Raw genomic sequence first — 15,563 nt, 5'->3', positions numbered from 1 at the left:
TTTTCTTTGTTATTTGTGAGTAGAGTGTAAAAAGCAAAAAGGCCATGTTTTGAGCCATTGTGGTTTGCATGAACAGTGGTAGAAGTTTCCTGTTTGAGGTCATGGCTTTATGGTCTTCTTGGAAGACTGAGTTACTAGCGTTTTTATGTAGATCAGCCGAATTGGTGGGCAGTGATCCACCCTATCACAGTGCACTGGCAATAACATGTTGCCTGAAACTATGACCCTTCTCAGCTACTTTAGATCCCAGCTATTGCTGCAAGAGTATTTACTGGTGGGAGGCCTTTTGGCATTCCATATCCCTAAAGAGGGGTATTTGGCCTTCCATCCTGTCACTGGAATGTTCCATCACTCATAGACATAGCCACAGGAACTCCAGTGATGATGCACCCTGCATGACATGGGTGGCAGAGGTAGAGGGAATGGAAAACTCAAAGCTGTTAGGGTTTAAGAAAAGCCCTGTATCTAGTTTTCCTTTGTTTCTTCTCATTTCAGGTGTTTTCTTTTCTGCTAGAGCAAAAGCATTGTGGGATCTGGTTGAGAAAGGAAGATGGAAGATGGTGGAGGTTAAATTACTTTCATCGTGAAGATGGTAAATGAGAAAACTATCTTACTTAGTTTGAAGGCTGAGACTATGGGACACATGGAGAGTTCAGATTGGGGCCTTCATTGGTCAGTCTCCATAAAGCCTACATCACCTTTCATAAAGCCTACATCGCTTTATATAAGTACACTGAGGCTAATTTTAATTACAAATGCTCAGCCAATAGCTCACTTAACCTGGAGGAAAAATCTCACTCCACATTTGCATTATGGAAAATAATCCTCCCCCCCCCTCTTTCTGTCTCTGTGTATGTGTGTCTGTATGTGTCTCTGTGAGTGTGTGTTTGTGTTTGTGTACCTACGTCTGTGTGTGTGTCTGATCAGGCCAGAAGTCAACTGTGGCCTTGTCCTCAGGTTCTGTCCACCTTGGTCTCTCACTTTGACTGACACTTGACAATTCAGTTACTCTGGCTAGGCAGTAAGTCCGAGGAATCTGCCTGTCTATGCCATTTCAACACTGAGATTACTAGCATACACTAGGATGTCTGGCTAGATGATGTGAGTTTTCGATATAAAAAATAGGTTCTTCATGAGTTTTAGGTTTGAAGAGCCTACTGCCATAATTAAGAAGATGGAAAGAGAAAATTTTTAGTGTAGTTATACTGAATTTATTAAGTTATCAATAAGCATACCACTGTTAAATATTTAAAACTATTTTAGTAGTCTAAAGTTGACCCATGAATTATATACTCCTGTGAATGCTCAATGTTGGAAGCCCCCCAAAATTATAGGATACTTAATGCCCAATAATTTGTTTACTTTCTTAACATTAGCATCAATAATTTAATTATTTTTGCTTTGAAATTCTGTAAATTTTTAATGCCCCAGTAAGAGACAATATTGTAATTCTCAGTGACATGTGAAGACCATGCTGTTTATATATATATATATATATATATGACATGTGAGTGGGAATGAAGTCACCTTAAAGCAATCACAGGCACTTGAATTGAAAGGAGTGTTCACACATGCTGAAAAGTTAGAACATAGTTATTTTAAATTTCCCTCATCTGCCCACACTTTGCAGTCTTCCAAATCTCACTGTCGCAGATGTTGGTTCCCTTAAAAGCATGCTACTCCACTTCTCAGTATTTCAGGCCATGCAGTACACTTATGCTTTTTATTAAAATGGGGAAATTGGAGAATTGGGTGGGGTGGTCCATTTTCCCCTTTTTAAAAAATATTTATCCTGACTACGCATCTCAGATACAGTTAGATGAAATCATTGAGATCTGGAATATGTTTTCAGGCATTAGACACCACAAGTCAATAGTAATAACATTGAGACATAAACATAGATGAGTGAAAATCTGTCTTTATTACTTAAGAAACAGGATTACTATGTAATAGGAATTCATCACAGGGACAATCAGTCAGGCTTTTCAGTCAGGAGAGATCACAGTTTCTTTACAATCATCATTTCCAAACTAGATTCTCAGCCTCCTCATTCTCAGGCCAGTTGGCAGCAGCGGGCAACAGTCCAGTCTATGAATAGACACAGGCAGTGGCAAATGTTTTCATTCTGTATGTTCCATGATCCACAAGCAAAGCCACAAGAACATCCAGTAGCAATCATCCCTGCATGGTTGTGTGAGATAAACATGTCAGAGACCTTGGACCAAAAGAGATGGAGAGTCCCTAACTGTTCTCTCTAGGAAGCTCATGAATATAGTTACATTTTGTAGATCATAAAACTAAATCAGTTTTGAGTGTTTTCTTCAAGAAAAAACTCATTTATATGAAAAGACTTGTAGTTTCACTATCTTTCAATTGATGGAAAATTCACCTCTGTGCTGGCTCCTCTTCTACCACTACAAGGGAATAGAATGGGAAACTAAAGAAGGCCACATCAGTGACCACACAGTTTAGGTCCATGAAGACTGTCATCTGTGGGCATGAAGAAAGATGTGACAAGACAAACAATAGCATCCTTAAGGACTGAGAACATGAAAGTGATGTGTAAACTTCTGGAACTACACCTCATCTCCATGGCAATAGAAGCCAGAGTTAGGAGAAGGTGGTATTAGGGAATTGATGGGGTGAACACAGGGAAACTTTATTTACAGATTCTCCTTGAGGAGTTACTCACCAGCAGGACAGGAGGCTAGTCTGCCTACAGCCTTCACACTAGTGCAGGAGAAAGTCTGAGTCACAGTAGAGCGATGGTTACCTGAGTAAGACAAAAACTTGATATTGCCCATTATCTTTGCATATGAATATTTTAAAATTTCTCTTCAATCTTTAGTGTATCACTGTTTCGATAAGTAGTCCTCTCAATAACTTTTAAGACTTAGTATCTTCATTTGTGAAGAGAAAAGATAATACAAAGAAAACAATACTTACTTCATAATGTGGCTATGAAAATTACACAAACTCACTAAAAGCTTAATATTACACATATTTCATAATGTGTTCATAAAATACAGGACATATACTTCTTTTCTTCATCATCATCAAGAACATTGAGTTCTTATCTAAGAGTAAAAAAGGGTAGTCTACTGAGTAGAGCCCTAGTCAGGAAGGCAGGGATGAAGTGGACTAAACACAAGTTGAGATATTAGTGTGAGGGACAAGGGATTTTTGGTTTATCAACAGACAGCATGAGCAAAACTTAGGCTCTTGTTTCTCCTACTCATTTTATACCTCCATAGCTGAGAGCTTCCTTGAGCTTCCTCAGGACAGAGTCTAAGCTCTCCTCAGTGTTCACTGGGATCATCAGCTGGAGAAGTGAAATGAGGATGAGAAGGGAGCAGGTTGTAGTCTTCATCCTGTTGAAAGTCACTGTCCTGGGCCTGGAAGAAAAGGCAGAGAAGATGAGATCACTGAGCTCTGGCATGGCTGTGAGGGAAAGGAAATGTTCTGGAGAGAGAAGGGAGGAGGTGACAGAAGTAAGCAGACTGTAACTGTTTCAGACATTTGCAGAAACAGAGAAGGTTCCCAAGCTGACTGACTCACGGGAAGCTCAGGAGTGGTTCCAGGGACTGACCAGATGAGATGCTTAAAGAGACTGTGGGATAGTTGACCTGGACACCATTAATATGTACAAGCACACTCTAGTGACATGGATGCTTTCCATACATCTTGACAGTCCAGGTGACTTGCATGACAAATTCATGCGAATTAAGACACTTGGCTAAAGTAGAAGAGGTGGGGTTCATGAATCTGAGGAATTTGACCTTCATAGCTTGTCTGAATTAACTGAAACTTACAAGATTCACATCCTTCCCCAAGTTATAGGAGAAGCAATCAGCTGTTAACTCTGCCAAGCTGAACTGCTAAGGGAAGACTCTTGGTCCCATAGAGGGACCTGGAAAATTTGGCAGAGTTCCAAAGATGCAGTATCAGAGAACTGTAAAACATTCTGGTGTGAGCTTTTTAATAATGAAGCTGCATTCATATTGTCCCAACTCCTGAAATCAGCACACATGCAAATACACACAAACACACACAAAGGACAGAGAGAGACAGACAAACAGAGAATGTGTTCTGAATCCTAAAAAGAAGTCTCACACAACACACTTGGTACAAGAATAGAACCAAAAAAGAACTAAAGCTCTTAGGACAGAGTGGCATCATGTCCCTGCAAATGATGCTGAGACGTTTTTCCACATGATGTAAGCATACCTCTTAATGTTGTGAGACTCCAGAGCAAAACCACCACAGAGCCAATATCCGATGCAAACACACAAGCACGGGGTTTTATTGATTACAAACTGAGGCTTGTTTCATATTCCAGCAGTCTGACACAGCAGTTGGAGGAGGAGGACAGCCATGAGCTCTCAGAGTGAAGGGTTTTTAAAGGGAAAAACCACAGGCAGGGTGGTACAAGCCATTGCGTCATAGGTGTAGGTTAGGGTATGTAAACTTTGAATCCAATGGTTGGGGTAAAGAGGATTTTTTTCAACAACAAGGGTTATCAGGAGGATTTTTGGAGCCTGCTGATATTGTCCAGCCCATCCTAGTGGGGAACCGTGAACTTGGCCCTAGCTGTTTGTGATTTTTCTTGGATCTGTTTGAGGTTTTTTATTGAAACTAAGTTCAGCTCTTTGCCAAGTGCTGTTTGAAATGGAATTTTCTTTAAAATAGGGTTTGTCTTGCTCTCACAGTGGGTTTCAGGAATCTCGGTTGTTCCTCCAAAATACTGTACCTAGAGTCCCCATGAAGACCATCAAGAGACCAAATCCAATGCAAAAGCAAAGAGTCTTTTTACTTTTGAGAATATCCCCAAGGCCTCTGCATCAGTCCGATGCAGCAGGCAGATCAGGAGAGACTCCAAATTGTAAAAAGGTAGGGTATTTATAGGGAGTAACGCATGGGGGTGTCTTGGTGTCTACAGACTACACAGGAACAGACCCAGGATTGGTTTATGCAAATGGCAATCATGTTAGTAACTTTTAATTGGCTAAGGTTAGTTGGGTGTTACAGTTGTCCATTTTTGTGCAGGCCTGGAGAAGTCCTAGGCCTTGTCCTTGAGCTGCTACGGAGACTAGCTGGGCTAGCGCATACAGACTAAAGGGGCTGGCTCAGTGGCCCAGGCTTGATGTGTCCTATCTCCTTGTCCCTGTTGGTAGGGTCACCAGCGATTAATTGTCTTTTGTTCATTGCCCTCTCAGAAACTGCTTTCTCAGTCTCAGGAAGGTGAAATTGAGTCCTGATTACTGAGAGAAGCCTGAGAAGCCTGTTATGGTCCTTTCATTACCCCCTTGAGTATTATATCATCTCCAATCTTGGACATGTTTCTTTTTGGTAAAAGACTTTATCATCAGGGTAATAAATTATTTTGGTGACTAATTGTACCAGGACATAAGAGGTTTTTTGAGTGTTTGTTTACTTGGTCTAAAACTTGAACATTAATATATAGGGTCAAGGCAGAAATATATTTCCATCAGGTATCCTCCAGTGGGATCAGGAAGCTAGCTCTCATGGATACTGAATGAGAGGTTTGTATAGACACATAGAGGTTGTTTCAAACAGAGACTATTTCACATTATCAACAGCAAAGTGAGCCTTCCCTTTTTAGGTTATTGCCATCTGCAAGTGTATCATTGGTTTGGTCCAGGGGCTGATAATGGGATTCTAGCATCCTCAGTTTAATGGTTCCCAGAAAAGAATCATCATTTAGTTAAGGCATCAATGACAATAAGAGCCAACAACAATTAGTAGAAGCAGAAGGGCCAAAAGCCCTGTGATGGCTGACAGAGTTTCTTATCCTAAAGGAACTTGGAAACGAGAATGGGGACAAGTTAATATTTTATCTCAGGTTTCCTTTGACAAGAAATTCCCTTTTGATCTAATATTCCTGAGGCAGGGGAACAAGGGTGACGTTATTGCTTCTGTAATTATTTCCTGTTGATGTTGGGATGTTGTTGTCAGGGCACTAAAGGCCAGAATATTAGTCAAAGGCAAGGAGAGAATTTAGAAGGATCTGTTTCATTGACCAGCTGAAAAGATGGCATTTATATCTGGTGGATTGGTCCATATCAGCTTTTAGCAAATCCAGGGCTCGCAGTCATTTGGAGTAGGTTGTCTCCAGCAAATGGTACTTGGATGTGTCTGTCAACCAAGTGGAAACCTGTTGAGACAGATGTAAACTAGGAACAGGAGTTAAAATTCATGAAATTATTTGGAGCTTTCAGACCCATAGTCTCAGAAATTGAGGAAGCGGGGATCCCCAACTTCAGGAGATGGAAAAATACCATCCTCAGGAATAGGCAGGTGGTGAAATTTAGGCTGTATTTATCTGGGATCCTTTTGACCTGTGAGAAGTAGATCCAAGTTTTATGCCTTTCCTGTTTATTTTTGAAGTTTATGTGAATTTCCATTTCATGAAAAGTCATAAAAGTTCCAGATAGATTAGCATTCTCAATCTGTATTGAAATCCATATTGTATAAAAAGCAGGTAACAGGTATCTGTAAAACAACAAGAGCACACACATACCATTGAGTCCTAGCAAAAGCTATGTATTTGGGTTTAAAAAAATGTAATTTATTTTTTCTGTCCAGAGGGCCAGGTATAAATTTGGACTGAAATGTCTTTGGCCCAATGAAAAGCATCTGTAAGTCTATACTCAGTAGATAACCAAAAGAAATCTAAAATCTTGAGCTCATAACCCAAACAGTAAGTAGTCATTGCTCTACTAGCTTGTCAGAATTCTATTAATGTTAAATTCTGAATTTTTGAGGTTTCAATGCAATGAAGGTATAGTGAATGAAAGAAATTTCATAATATCTTTTATATATTTTTCTTGGATCTTTATACCTTTGAGACTCTTACACTTTCTTATTTACTGGAAGTATAAGCAGTTACTTTTTAAGAACATCCATTTTAAATTATATTTAAAACCCATTTATCCCTTATTATGAAGCTTGTGAGTAAGGCAAACCTGTTTGTCTCTTTTTTTTTTCCAGGAGACCTAGTAGCATTAATTAATTAATGGACTGATCAATGTAATAAGGTGGCTGCAACCTTGTGGAAGACTCTGATTGTCTGATGTTGCTAAGCTGACAAAGCCATATCTATCCCAGTCATCAGTGCCATCAAAGATCTGAAAAGGATAAATTTTATCTGAGTGCAGACTTCCAAATATTAAAAGAGAGAGAGAGAGAGAAGAGAGAGACTATTCATTACCCAGACCGCCATCATCCCAGGCTCCTGTAGTCTTCATATCATTGGCAGAACAGGTGACAGGACAGCATCCATTTTCAGCTGTAGGCCCATAAGGTGAAAGTTCTCTCAATGGAGGAAGACCTTGGGGAAGACTGACCTTATTTTGTCAGTGTCTCATTTATCAAGTCTGGGCCAGATTCCTGGCAGCAGGTGTTGAGTCGGGGCATCTTGCCCAGTGGTCAGTGCTGTCAATAATTCAGGTGGTGTTGTCTTGTTATTCCATATCTTCTTTGGAGGCCTTGGGAGTCATTGCTAGGATCTCAGAGTCTCTGTTTATATATAGTAAGCCTTTTATCAAATAATATAAATGCCATATTCATCAGATCTTTGATGGGTTTGAGGACCATTATCTATTAAATATATCTGAGCTAAATAAATCTAGGCCTAATCTTGAAAGCATCTCTAAGTTTAGTAACAGTAACCAGGCCAATTTGTTATCCTATGGATATATTAGTCAAATGGATCTCTGGGTTCTGTTTTTTTCTTATAAGTATATTTTATAAGCATTTTCTTATGTATATATGTATATATCTATCTATATCTATATCTCTTAGCCGTTAGACTGCAGTTTTCTTTATAGACCATAGATGTGATATTGACAGTTTTATGAAAGAGGTTTGGCTTTCTCTATGTAACTCTGAATTTCTAAGAGCTTTAGCCTTGTTATTTCATAGGAGGCCTAATATATATAATCCTATAACACAGAGGACTGTAATATGATGATTAATTATTAACCTGTATTTTAGACCTTTGTCCTCCTATCTCCTTTAAAGAGCATGATTTCATTTTTAATATAAATATTTTGCAATGAAGAATCATCAGTTTTTTTTCTAAATGAAGAAAACTCATCTGAATTAACCCAACATGTTTAAATTCCCAATATATTTTATGTTTTTTTTATATTCAGCATAGTTTATATCCCTTCTGGCCTTTTATGATTTTCCATGTATCTTTAGGTCAGGCCTTTTACAATTGTAGTACAGCCAGACGTAGAAAATTTTATATTTTCCCTTTCCTTTTATTATTTCAGTCTTATGCCTTCTCTTGCTTTTTAGTTGACATACCAATTTTCATCAATGTCCTTTCCTGTGGTTTCTAGCCCAGCAGCTTAGAATATTATATAGGTATAACATTTCAAAGAAGAATAGAAATATTTGCATATATTATAATAAAAGATGTTTGCATTAGTATATAAAAACTTGTATAATGTGAAACATTTTATATTAGCAGAAGTTTTTTAATCCTAATCAATAGTAATTTTTTAACCAGTTTTCTTGAATGATGACAAATATTTGTAACCCACTGAATTCAAATGACCAAAATCCATGTATTTTTTTTCCCCGTTTCCTGTGGAAGTAAAAGCATAATGGTACAATGCATCTTTGACTTTTATTTTAAAGTCAAATCTTTTCAAAGTATGCAGGCTGGTAATTTAATATTTTCTTCAAGCACTATCAGGACAGAGAAGGGTTAAGATGGGAAGCTGCTGGCCAGCAGAAGAGACCTTGACTTTATCATAGTAACAAAGAACTTGGCTTAGGAAGGAAGGGAGCAGGGGCAGTAGGCACAGAGTATGGCTTTGGCTTCCAGTGTTTCTGAAAAAAATTGTTAACTCCCCTCACTATAATAATTAACAATTAATCCCAGAGTCTCTATTTGGTGTTCAAGCAGCTTGTCAATTATAAACTGTCAATTCCTTGCTGCCCACCTGCACTGATAGTGTGCACCCCCACCCTCTGTGAGAGCCATTGACTGGCTGCAGGCCTCTCTTGCAAGCCAAGACCAGCCCCAACCTGTGCTGCAGGCCTGATAGCAAGAGAGCTACAGAGGGAAGTGACCCATGCTATGCCTCTCTCTCCATCTCTTCCAGGAAAATGAGGGAGGTTAGTAGACAGAAAGAAGTAATAATACTTAGACATAAGTACCATAACACAAGTGCTGAGAACATGGCCTCACTCTCAGTTAGTGGGCCCTATCTAACAGATGGCTTCTCTTGCAGTATCCTAGCCCAACCTGGCAGGAGCTACCTGCTTAACTCAGTTCAGTCAGGGGGACCTAGTCCACTGAACCATATGGAACAGCACAGTAACATAGTAACAGTCAGAACACAGACCAAGACAAAGACAAAGACATCAGTTTGCTGTTGAGACCTGCTCAGCCTCTCCAGAGGAACCAGGGGAATCCAATCCACAAGAGAAAGATCTCCTGATCCACCAGAAGACCCCTTGGACGTCTCCAGAAACCCCAACCAGAAGTCAGACAGTTTCCACCATGGATCTTGTGTGGGCTTCACTGACAAAGCTCCCACTGCCACAAATGGCCAGAAACAAATACCAGAAGCCAAAAAAACCTTGCCTGGGAAAATCTGAAAGTTACTTGATATTAGGAGCCATAAGACTCAAAGGATGGTGGTCGTGGTGGTGTTGTGCCCACGTCGTGAGACCACAGAGCCAATATCTGATGCAAACACACAGTGTTTTATTGATTACAAACCCAGGCTTGTTCCATATTCCAACAGTCTGATACAGCAGTTGGTGGAGGAGGACAGCCCTGAGCTCTCAGAGTGAAGGGTTTTTAAAGGGATAAACCACAGGCAGGTTGGTACAAGCCTTTGCGCCATAGGCTTGGGTTTGGGTATATAACCTTTGAATCCACTGGTTGGGGTTCAGAGGATTTTTTTTCAACTACAAATGTTAATCAGAAGGATATTTGGAGCCTGCTGACATTGACCAATGACATTTGGGGCCAACAGATGTTATTTATCAAAATTACTCATTGGCCAGACCATTCTGGTGGGGTACCTTGACCTACGCCCTAGCTGTTTGTGATTTTTCTTTGATCTGTTTGTGAGGTTTTTACTGGAACTAAGTTCAGATCCTGGCCAAGTGCTGTTTGAAATGGAATTTTCTTTAAAATAGGGTTTGTCTTGCTCTCACAGTGGGTTTCAGGAATCTTGGTGGACCCTTCAAAATGTTGTACCTAGAGTCCCCCAAAGAATAACAAGATCTGGGGATAAAACAGTTCAAGTCAAACAAACCAAGATTGTCCTAGGTGGGCAATAATTACCCTAGAGAAAAGTATACAAAAAGGTGTGCTAACCAGGGGCTATCACTGAGCCAGGCTTGCCCGAGGGACAGACAGTGGAAATGTGCAGAGCTGTAGGTCAGTCTACCAGTCCCTGGAGGTGGTCCAGCAGGGCATGGGGGGGGTGTTCTGTTCCTACTTGCCCCTGGGCTAATTTGAAATGTCCCCACCCAGGCTTTAGGGATGGGAAAATGCTTGGAGGTCTCACTGAGTTGTCTTAGTATAAGGAAGCCAAATGATTGTAATAAGTAGTTGGATATTTTCAGGATGTACTAGATCTTGCTAGTGCATTTTTTTTTAGCATCTGCTTAGCTACTGGACATCAGGAATTGTTTGCATTTCCCTGGAATGGTCACCAGTGGGCATTCATAGTCCCCAAGATTACCTTGATAGTCACATTTTTTGCAGTAGGGTGATGTCCTGGGTCCTTGCTGTGTCTTGGTGACAACCCTCTATAGCATGATGCTAATCTCTCAGTGTTTTTCAGATTAAATAAAATCTAAAACTATTCATGTACCCATAAATGATCAAGCATAGAGGATGAATTCACCCAAGGTACAAGGCTAGACATAGCTACAAAATTCTTGGGCCCAGATCATATTGGGGGATGTCACTGTTTGATGGCATGGAGCCTGACTTCTTTGTCAAGTATGGCCTGGAAGCCTAGTCCTTGAATTGGAGGACTGAGCAACATGTTATTCAAAAGATAGAAATACTGGATAGTAATAGCAATGCTTACTTTTGGAAAGATTTTTATGTATGTATGTATTTATTTTTATTTCAGGTTAAGTTCAAAGCATGCCACTTGACCAGGAGTACAATATAAGAAATTGGGAACTGAGAAGATCCTAGGGCAAAGTAAATGTAAAAAAAAAATTCTAGGAACCAAGTAAGAAAGTCCAATCTCAATGCAAATTTATTCTGAGAGCCTGGCCTGCACAGTGTTTAAATAAGCTTAATTAGTTACTTTTTAAGCAGTAAGGTATCACCATTCAAAGGGAGAGCCACAGCTCCTCATAAATGTAACTCTAGCTTGTGTCAATTTAACAACAACAAAAAAAAACCCAAAAAACAAAACAAACAAACAAACAAAAAAAACAAAAACAAAAAAACAAAAAACAACCCAACCAGGGCAATCAACCCATGCCAACTTGATATACAAACACATCATTATTGACCTCTAAGTGTTCCTTTATTGTTTATCCCTAAGGTCTCCTACTAATATTAATATCACAATATAAAACATAAATAATGTTAAATCACCTCATGTGTCCTTATCTCATGCAAGGGGAGCTGTTCTATCTTGAGCTCCACCCCAAGAATTTAACTTACCCTGGAGGAAAATTCTCATTCCACATCTGCCTTCTGGCACTTAATCCCTACCAGTCTCTCTCTTTCTCCACCCCCCACCCCCAATCTCCCTCCTTTCCTTCCTCCATCCCCAACTCTGTGTTTTGTGTGTGTGTGTGTGTGTGTGTGTGTGTGTGTGTGTGTGTGTGTGTGCCTGTACATATGTGAGCTAGCTGGAAGTCAATTTGTGGCTTATCCTCAGGTTCTGTCTACCTTGTTCTCTCACTTTGCCTGAAGCTTGCCAATTCAGTTACTCTGGCCAGGCAGTAAGTCCAAGGAATCCACCCCTCTGGGCCTTGTCAACACTTGGATTACTAGTATGCACTAGCACTTCTGTCTGTTTTATGTGAGTTTAAGATATAGAAAGTAGGTTCTTCATGGTTTTTAGCTTTGAGAAATCTACTGCCATAATTTAGAAGATGGAAAGAGAAGATTTTTAGTGTGGTTGAATTCAATTTATTTTAATTCTTTTCAAGTTATCAATAATCATACCACTATTTATTATATAAAATTATTTGGATAGTCTAAAGTTGGCACATGAATTATATCCTCCTGTGAAAGCTCACAATTGCAAGCCCCTAAACTTACAGAATACTTTATGCCCAATCACTTGCTTACTTTCTTAACATTGTCACCAATATTTTAATTGTTTTTTGCTTTGGAAGTCTGTAAATTTTTAATGCCCAAGTAAAAAGAATTCTGAGTGACAGATGAGGACTCTGCTGTTCTTTTAACATATGTGAGACATGGGATTGGGAAAGAAGTCACCTTAAAGCCACCACAGGCACTTGAATTGGAAAGAGTGTCCACACATGCTGAAAAGTTAGAACATAGTTATTTTAAATTTCCCCATCTGCCTACACTTTGCAGTCTTTCAAATCTCACTGTTGCAGATGTTGGTTCTCATAAAAGCATGCTACTCCACTTCTTGGTATTTCATGCCATCCAATATACTTAAACTTTTTATAAAATGGGGGAGTTGGAGAACTGGGTGGGGGAGTATCATTGTCTTCTTTCTTTTCATACTTTTCCTGACCACCCATCTCAGATACAGTGAGATGTAATCATTGAGATCCTGAAAATGTTGTGGCATCTAACATTGAAGTCATAAACATAGATGAGTGCAAATCTATCTTTATTACTTAAGAAGCAGGATTGCTGTGTAATAGGAATTTATCAGAAGAGCAGTGAGTCAGATTTCCTGGGTGGGATCACTGTTTCACTATAATGGTCATTTCAAAACTGGATTCTCTGCTTCCTCATTTCCTCAGTTCACAACAGCGGGCAACAGTCCAGTCTATGAATAGACACAGGCAGTGGCAAATGTTTTCATTCTGGACGTTCCATGATCCACAAGCAAAGCCACAAGAACAACCAGTAGCAATCATCCAAGCAGGATTTTGTGAGACAAAGACATCAGAGACTCTGGACCATAAGAAATGGAGAGTCCCTAGCTATTCTCCCTAGATAGCTCATGCATATAGCTACATTTTGTGGATCATAAAACTAAATCAGTTTTGAGTATTTTCTTCAAGAAAAAAATCATCTAAATGAAAAGACTTGTGGTTTCACTGTCTTTAAGTTGATGGAAAATTCACCTGTGTGCTGGCTCCTCCTCCACCACTACAAAGGAATAGAATGGGAAACTAAAGAGGGCCATGTCCATGGCCACAGAGTTGAAGTCTGGTAAATTGTTATGTATGGTCACAAAGGAAGATGTAACAAGAACAAACTCAGAGTCCCTCAGGAGCATCCTTAAGAGAAATGGAAATCAGGAAGGAATGTTTAGGCACCTGGGACTACATCACAGCCCATTGGCAATAAAAATCTGATGTATTATAAGATACAGGCAATCGTGCTTGAGGATTTCTGTGAGCTTTGAGAATTACTCACAAATTCCCCTTATGAGTTACTCACTAGGTGGACAGGAAGCCAGTTTTCCCACAGCTTTGATAGTAGTGCAGGAGACACTCTTAGTCACAGTGGAGCGAGGAGGCTCTGCAGGTAAGAGAATAAGGGGTATTACCATAATCACTTGTTCCTACAGCTCTCTTTCTTACCCATTCTCCGTCTCAGAGAAGTCCCTGTTTTCACGAGTAGGCTAATGACTACATTTTAAGACTTAGTGTCTTCACATGTGACATCAAAATAACAGTTGTGCTTATCTCATATAATGGCAGTGAATATTAAAACGAACTATCTTAAAGCTTTATATTATGCCTTTTCAAAATGTGTTCATAAATTACAGGTACTACCCTCCTAGGCCTATTGATTATCAAAGAAAATGGAGCTTTTAACCATGAGTTCAAAAAAAGATATGATTATAAAGGAAGTCCTGAACAAGGAGTTAGGGCTATAATTGATTAAATAGAGGCATGATCTTGGAATAGGATAGAGATGAAATTATAATGTAGGAATAGGAGGCGTGAACATTGACTAAGCTCAGTGTTCCCCTATGCCATCTGTTACCTAGGTGACAGAGAGCTTCCTTGAGCTTCTTCATGATGGAGTCTAAAGTCTCTTCAGTATTCCCTAGAATCATCAGTTGAAGAAGGGAGATGATGATGAGAAGTGAGCAGGTTGTAGTCCTCATCCTGTTGAAAGGCAATGTCCTGGAAGAAAAAAGGCAGAGAAGATGAGATCACTGAGCTCTGGAGTAGCTAGCTGGGAGGGAGAGGAGGAGACAGTTACACTCTGGGGAGAGTAGAGAGGGAAGAACAAAGCAACCATGCTGCAAGTGTTCTAGCTGTTTGGAGAAGCAAAGATGGGTTCCCACAGGGAAGATTCACTCATAAAAATCAGTCAGGTTTCCAAGGCCAGCCAAGCAAGGATGCTTTTATACTCTGCGGGATTATCAGCCTGGCTGCCATTAGTATATGAAACACACAACCCTTCACCTCCACCATGTAAATACTTCCCATAGTTTCAAAAAATTCTGGCAGCTGAGGTATAGTTTTTAGCAATTTCCTCTGCATTAAAGCATTCCCTCAAGCACCTGTAGAGAGGTTCTTGAGTCTCAAGTGGTAAACACACTGCACATGGCTGGCTGGAAAATCCAAACTTACGTGCTCTCAAAGTGTTTCCCAAATGCCCCTGCCTAGTGTCCCAGGAGCAGCTAAGCAATTGCTGAGGAAGGAGACGGACCAGCTGAGCTGCCTGGAGGAGAGCCTACTACCTGTTTAGCTGCTTGCAAGGTGTACAGAGAGCTCGAGGCCCCACATTGGGCACCAGCTATGGTGAGTCCCTGCAGACTTTACAGCAGACTTGTCTCTTTGATCCACAAAGAGACAAGAATGAAACTCAGCTCAGCCCGATTTTCCTATAACCAGTGCTGTACCAAGACTTCTAGAGTCTGGCCAGATCATTTTACTTTAGCCATATTTAAGAACAACACAATTTTGCAAAAAGTAGTCAGAAAACAATTAACTCAGTCCAAGTACACAACAATTTAAGACATGTTTACATTGTGATTCTTTACAAAGTACATCTGGAATTTACAAGAATGGTAGGTGCTATTGACTCAGAGATAGTGCTAAGATTTAGTGTCTAGGGAGCTTGACTAAGGTAAACATTACACCTGTGGATGTTGAGATTGGCCTGGCCCTAAGATAACATAGAAGTCACTTAGGCTGTTGTGAAGCACAGGTGACTTGGTTTTATGGTTTAAAAGTGATGCTCAAGATTTAGTGGAAAGGATCTTGGATAAGTAAAAACATAAATTCTGGGAGATAAGGGCAGGTCCTGTCTCATCAGACAGCAAAGGATCACCAGGTTGTAAAAGGGCATCATTCCTTGCGTTCCAGGAAAAACAGCTACGAAATGAAGAGGTAAGCTGTGTGTTTAACTCTCCTGGCTTCTC

The 15,563-nt window shown here is 39.9% G+C and overlaps 2 protein-coding genes across 2 annotated transcripts; both read right to left on the bottom strand.

The window, feature by feature from the left end:
- Positions 1-1,902: 1,902 nt before the first annotated feature.
- LOC118594099 (resistin-like alpha) lies at positions 1,903-4,391 on the bottom strand. Its single transcript, XM_036203897.1, has 4 exons — positions 4,228-4,391; positions 3,247-3,395; positions 2,693-2,773; positions 1,903-2,181 (listed from the first exon to the last, which is right to left on the bottom strand). The coding sequence occupies exons 2-4, from the start codon at positions 3,368-3,370 to the stop codon at positions 2,054-2,056; spliced, it is 333 nt and encodes a 110-aa protein (XP_036059790.1). The 5' UTR covers positions 3,371-3,395; positions 4,228-4,391; the 3' UTR covers positions 1,903-2,053.
- An 8,571-nt stretch (positions 4,392-12,962) lies between these two features.
- LOC118593736 (resistin-like alpha) lies at positions 12,963-14,300 on the bottom strand. The gene is made up of 3 exons (XM_036203218.1): positions 14,174-14,300; positions 13,619-13,702; positions 12,963-13,094 (listed from the first exon to the last, which is right to left on the bottom strand). Exons 1-3 carry the CDS (start codon positions 14,295-14,297, stop codon positions 12,964-12,966), a joined length of 339 nt encoding a protein of 112 aa, XP_036059111.1. The 5' UTR covers positions 14,298-14,300; the 3' UTR covers position 12,963.
- Positions 14,301-15,563: the final 1,263 nt, after the last annotated feature.

The sequence above is a fragment of the Onychomys torridus genome, chromosome 12, assembly GCF_903995425.1.
Source record: "Onychomys torridus chromosome 12, mOncTor1.1, whole genome shotgun sequence".
NCBI lineage: Eukaryota > Metazoa > Chordata > Mammalia > Rodentia > Cricetidae > Onychomys > Onychomys torridus.
The sequence above is the reverse complement of the archived record's forward strand: the minus strand, read 5'-3'. Positions and strand labels throughout refer to the sequence as shown.

What these genes read in the sequence shown, in the direction of transcription:
- LOC118593736 (XM_036203218.1), bottom strand. Translation starts at nt 14,297, where the DNA reads ATGAGGACTACAACCTGCTCACTTCTCATCATCATCTCCCTTCTTCAA. An exon ending in GGAAGCTCTCTGTCACCTAG is followed by an intron (nt 13,703 to 14,173) that starts GTAACAGATGGC and finishes TCTTACCTGCAG; the next exon opens with AGCCTCCTCGCTCCACTGTG. An exon ending in GGCTTCCTGTCCACCTAGTG is followed by an intron (nt 13,095 to 13,618) that starts AGTAACTCATAA and finishes AAAATCCTGCTT; the next exon opens with GGATGATTGCTACTGGTTGT.
- LOC118594099 (XM_036203897.1), bottom strand. Translation starts at nt 3,370, where the DNA reads ATGAAGACTACAACCTGCTCCCTTCTCATCCTCATTTCACTTCTCCAG. An exon ending in GGAAGCTCTCAGCTATGGAG is followed by an intron (nt 2,774 to 3,246) that starts GTATAAAATGAG and finishes TGTCTTACTCAG; the next exon opens with GTAACCATCGCTCTACTGTG. An exon ending in ACTAGCCTCCTGTCCTGCTG is followed by an intron (nt 2,182 to 2,692) that starts GTGAGTAACTCC and finishes ACAACCATGCAG; the next exon opens with GGATGATTGCTACTGGATGT.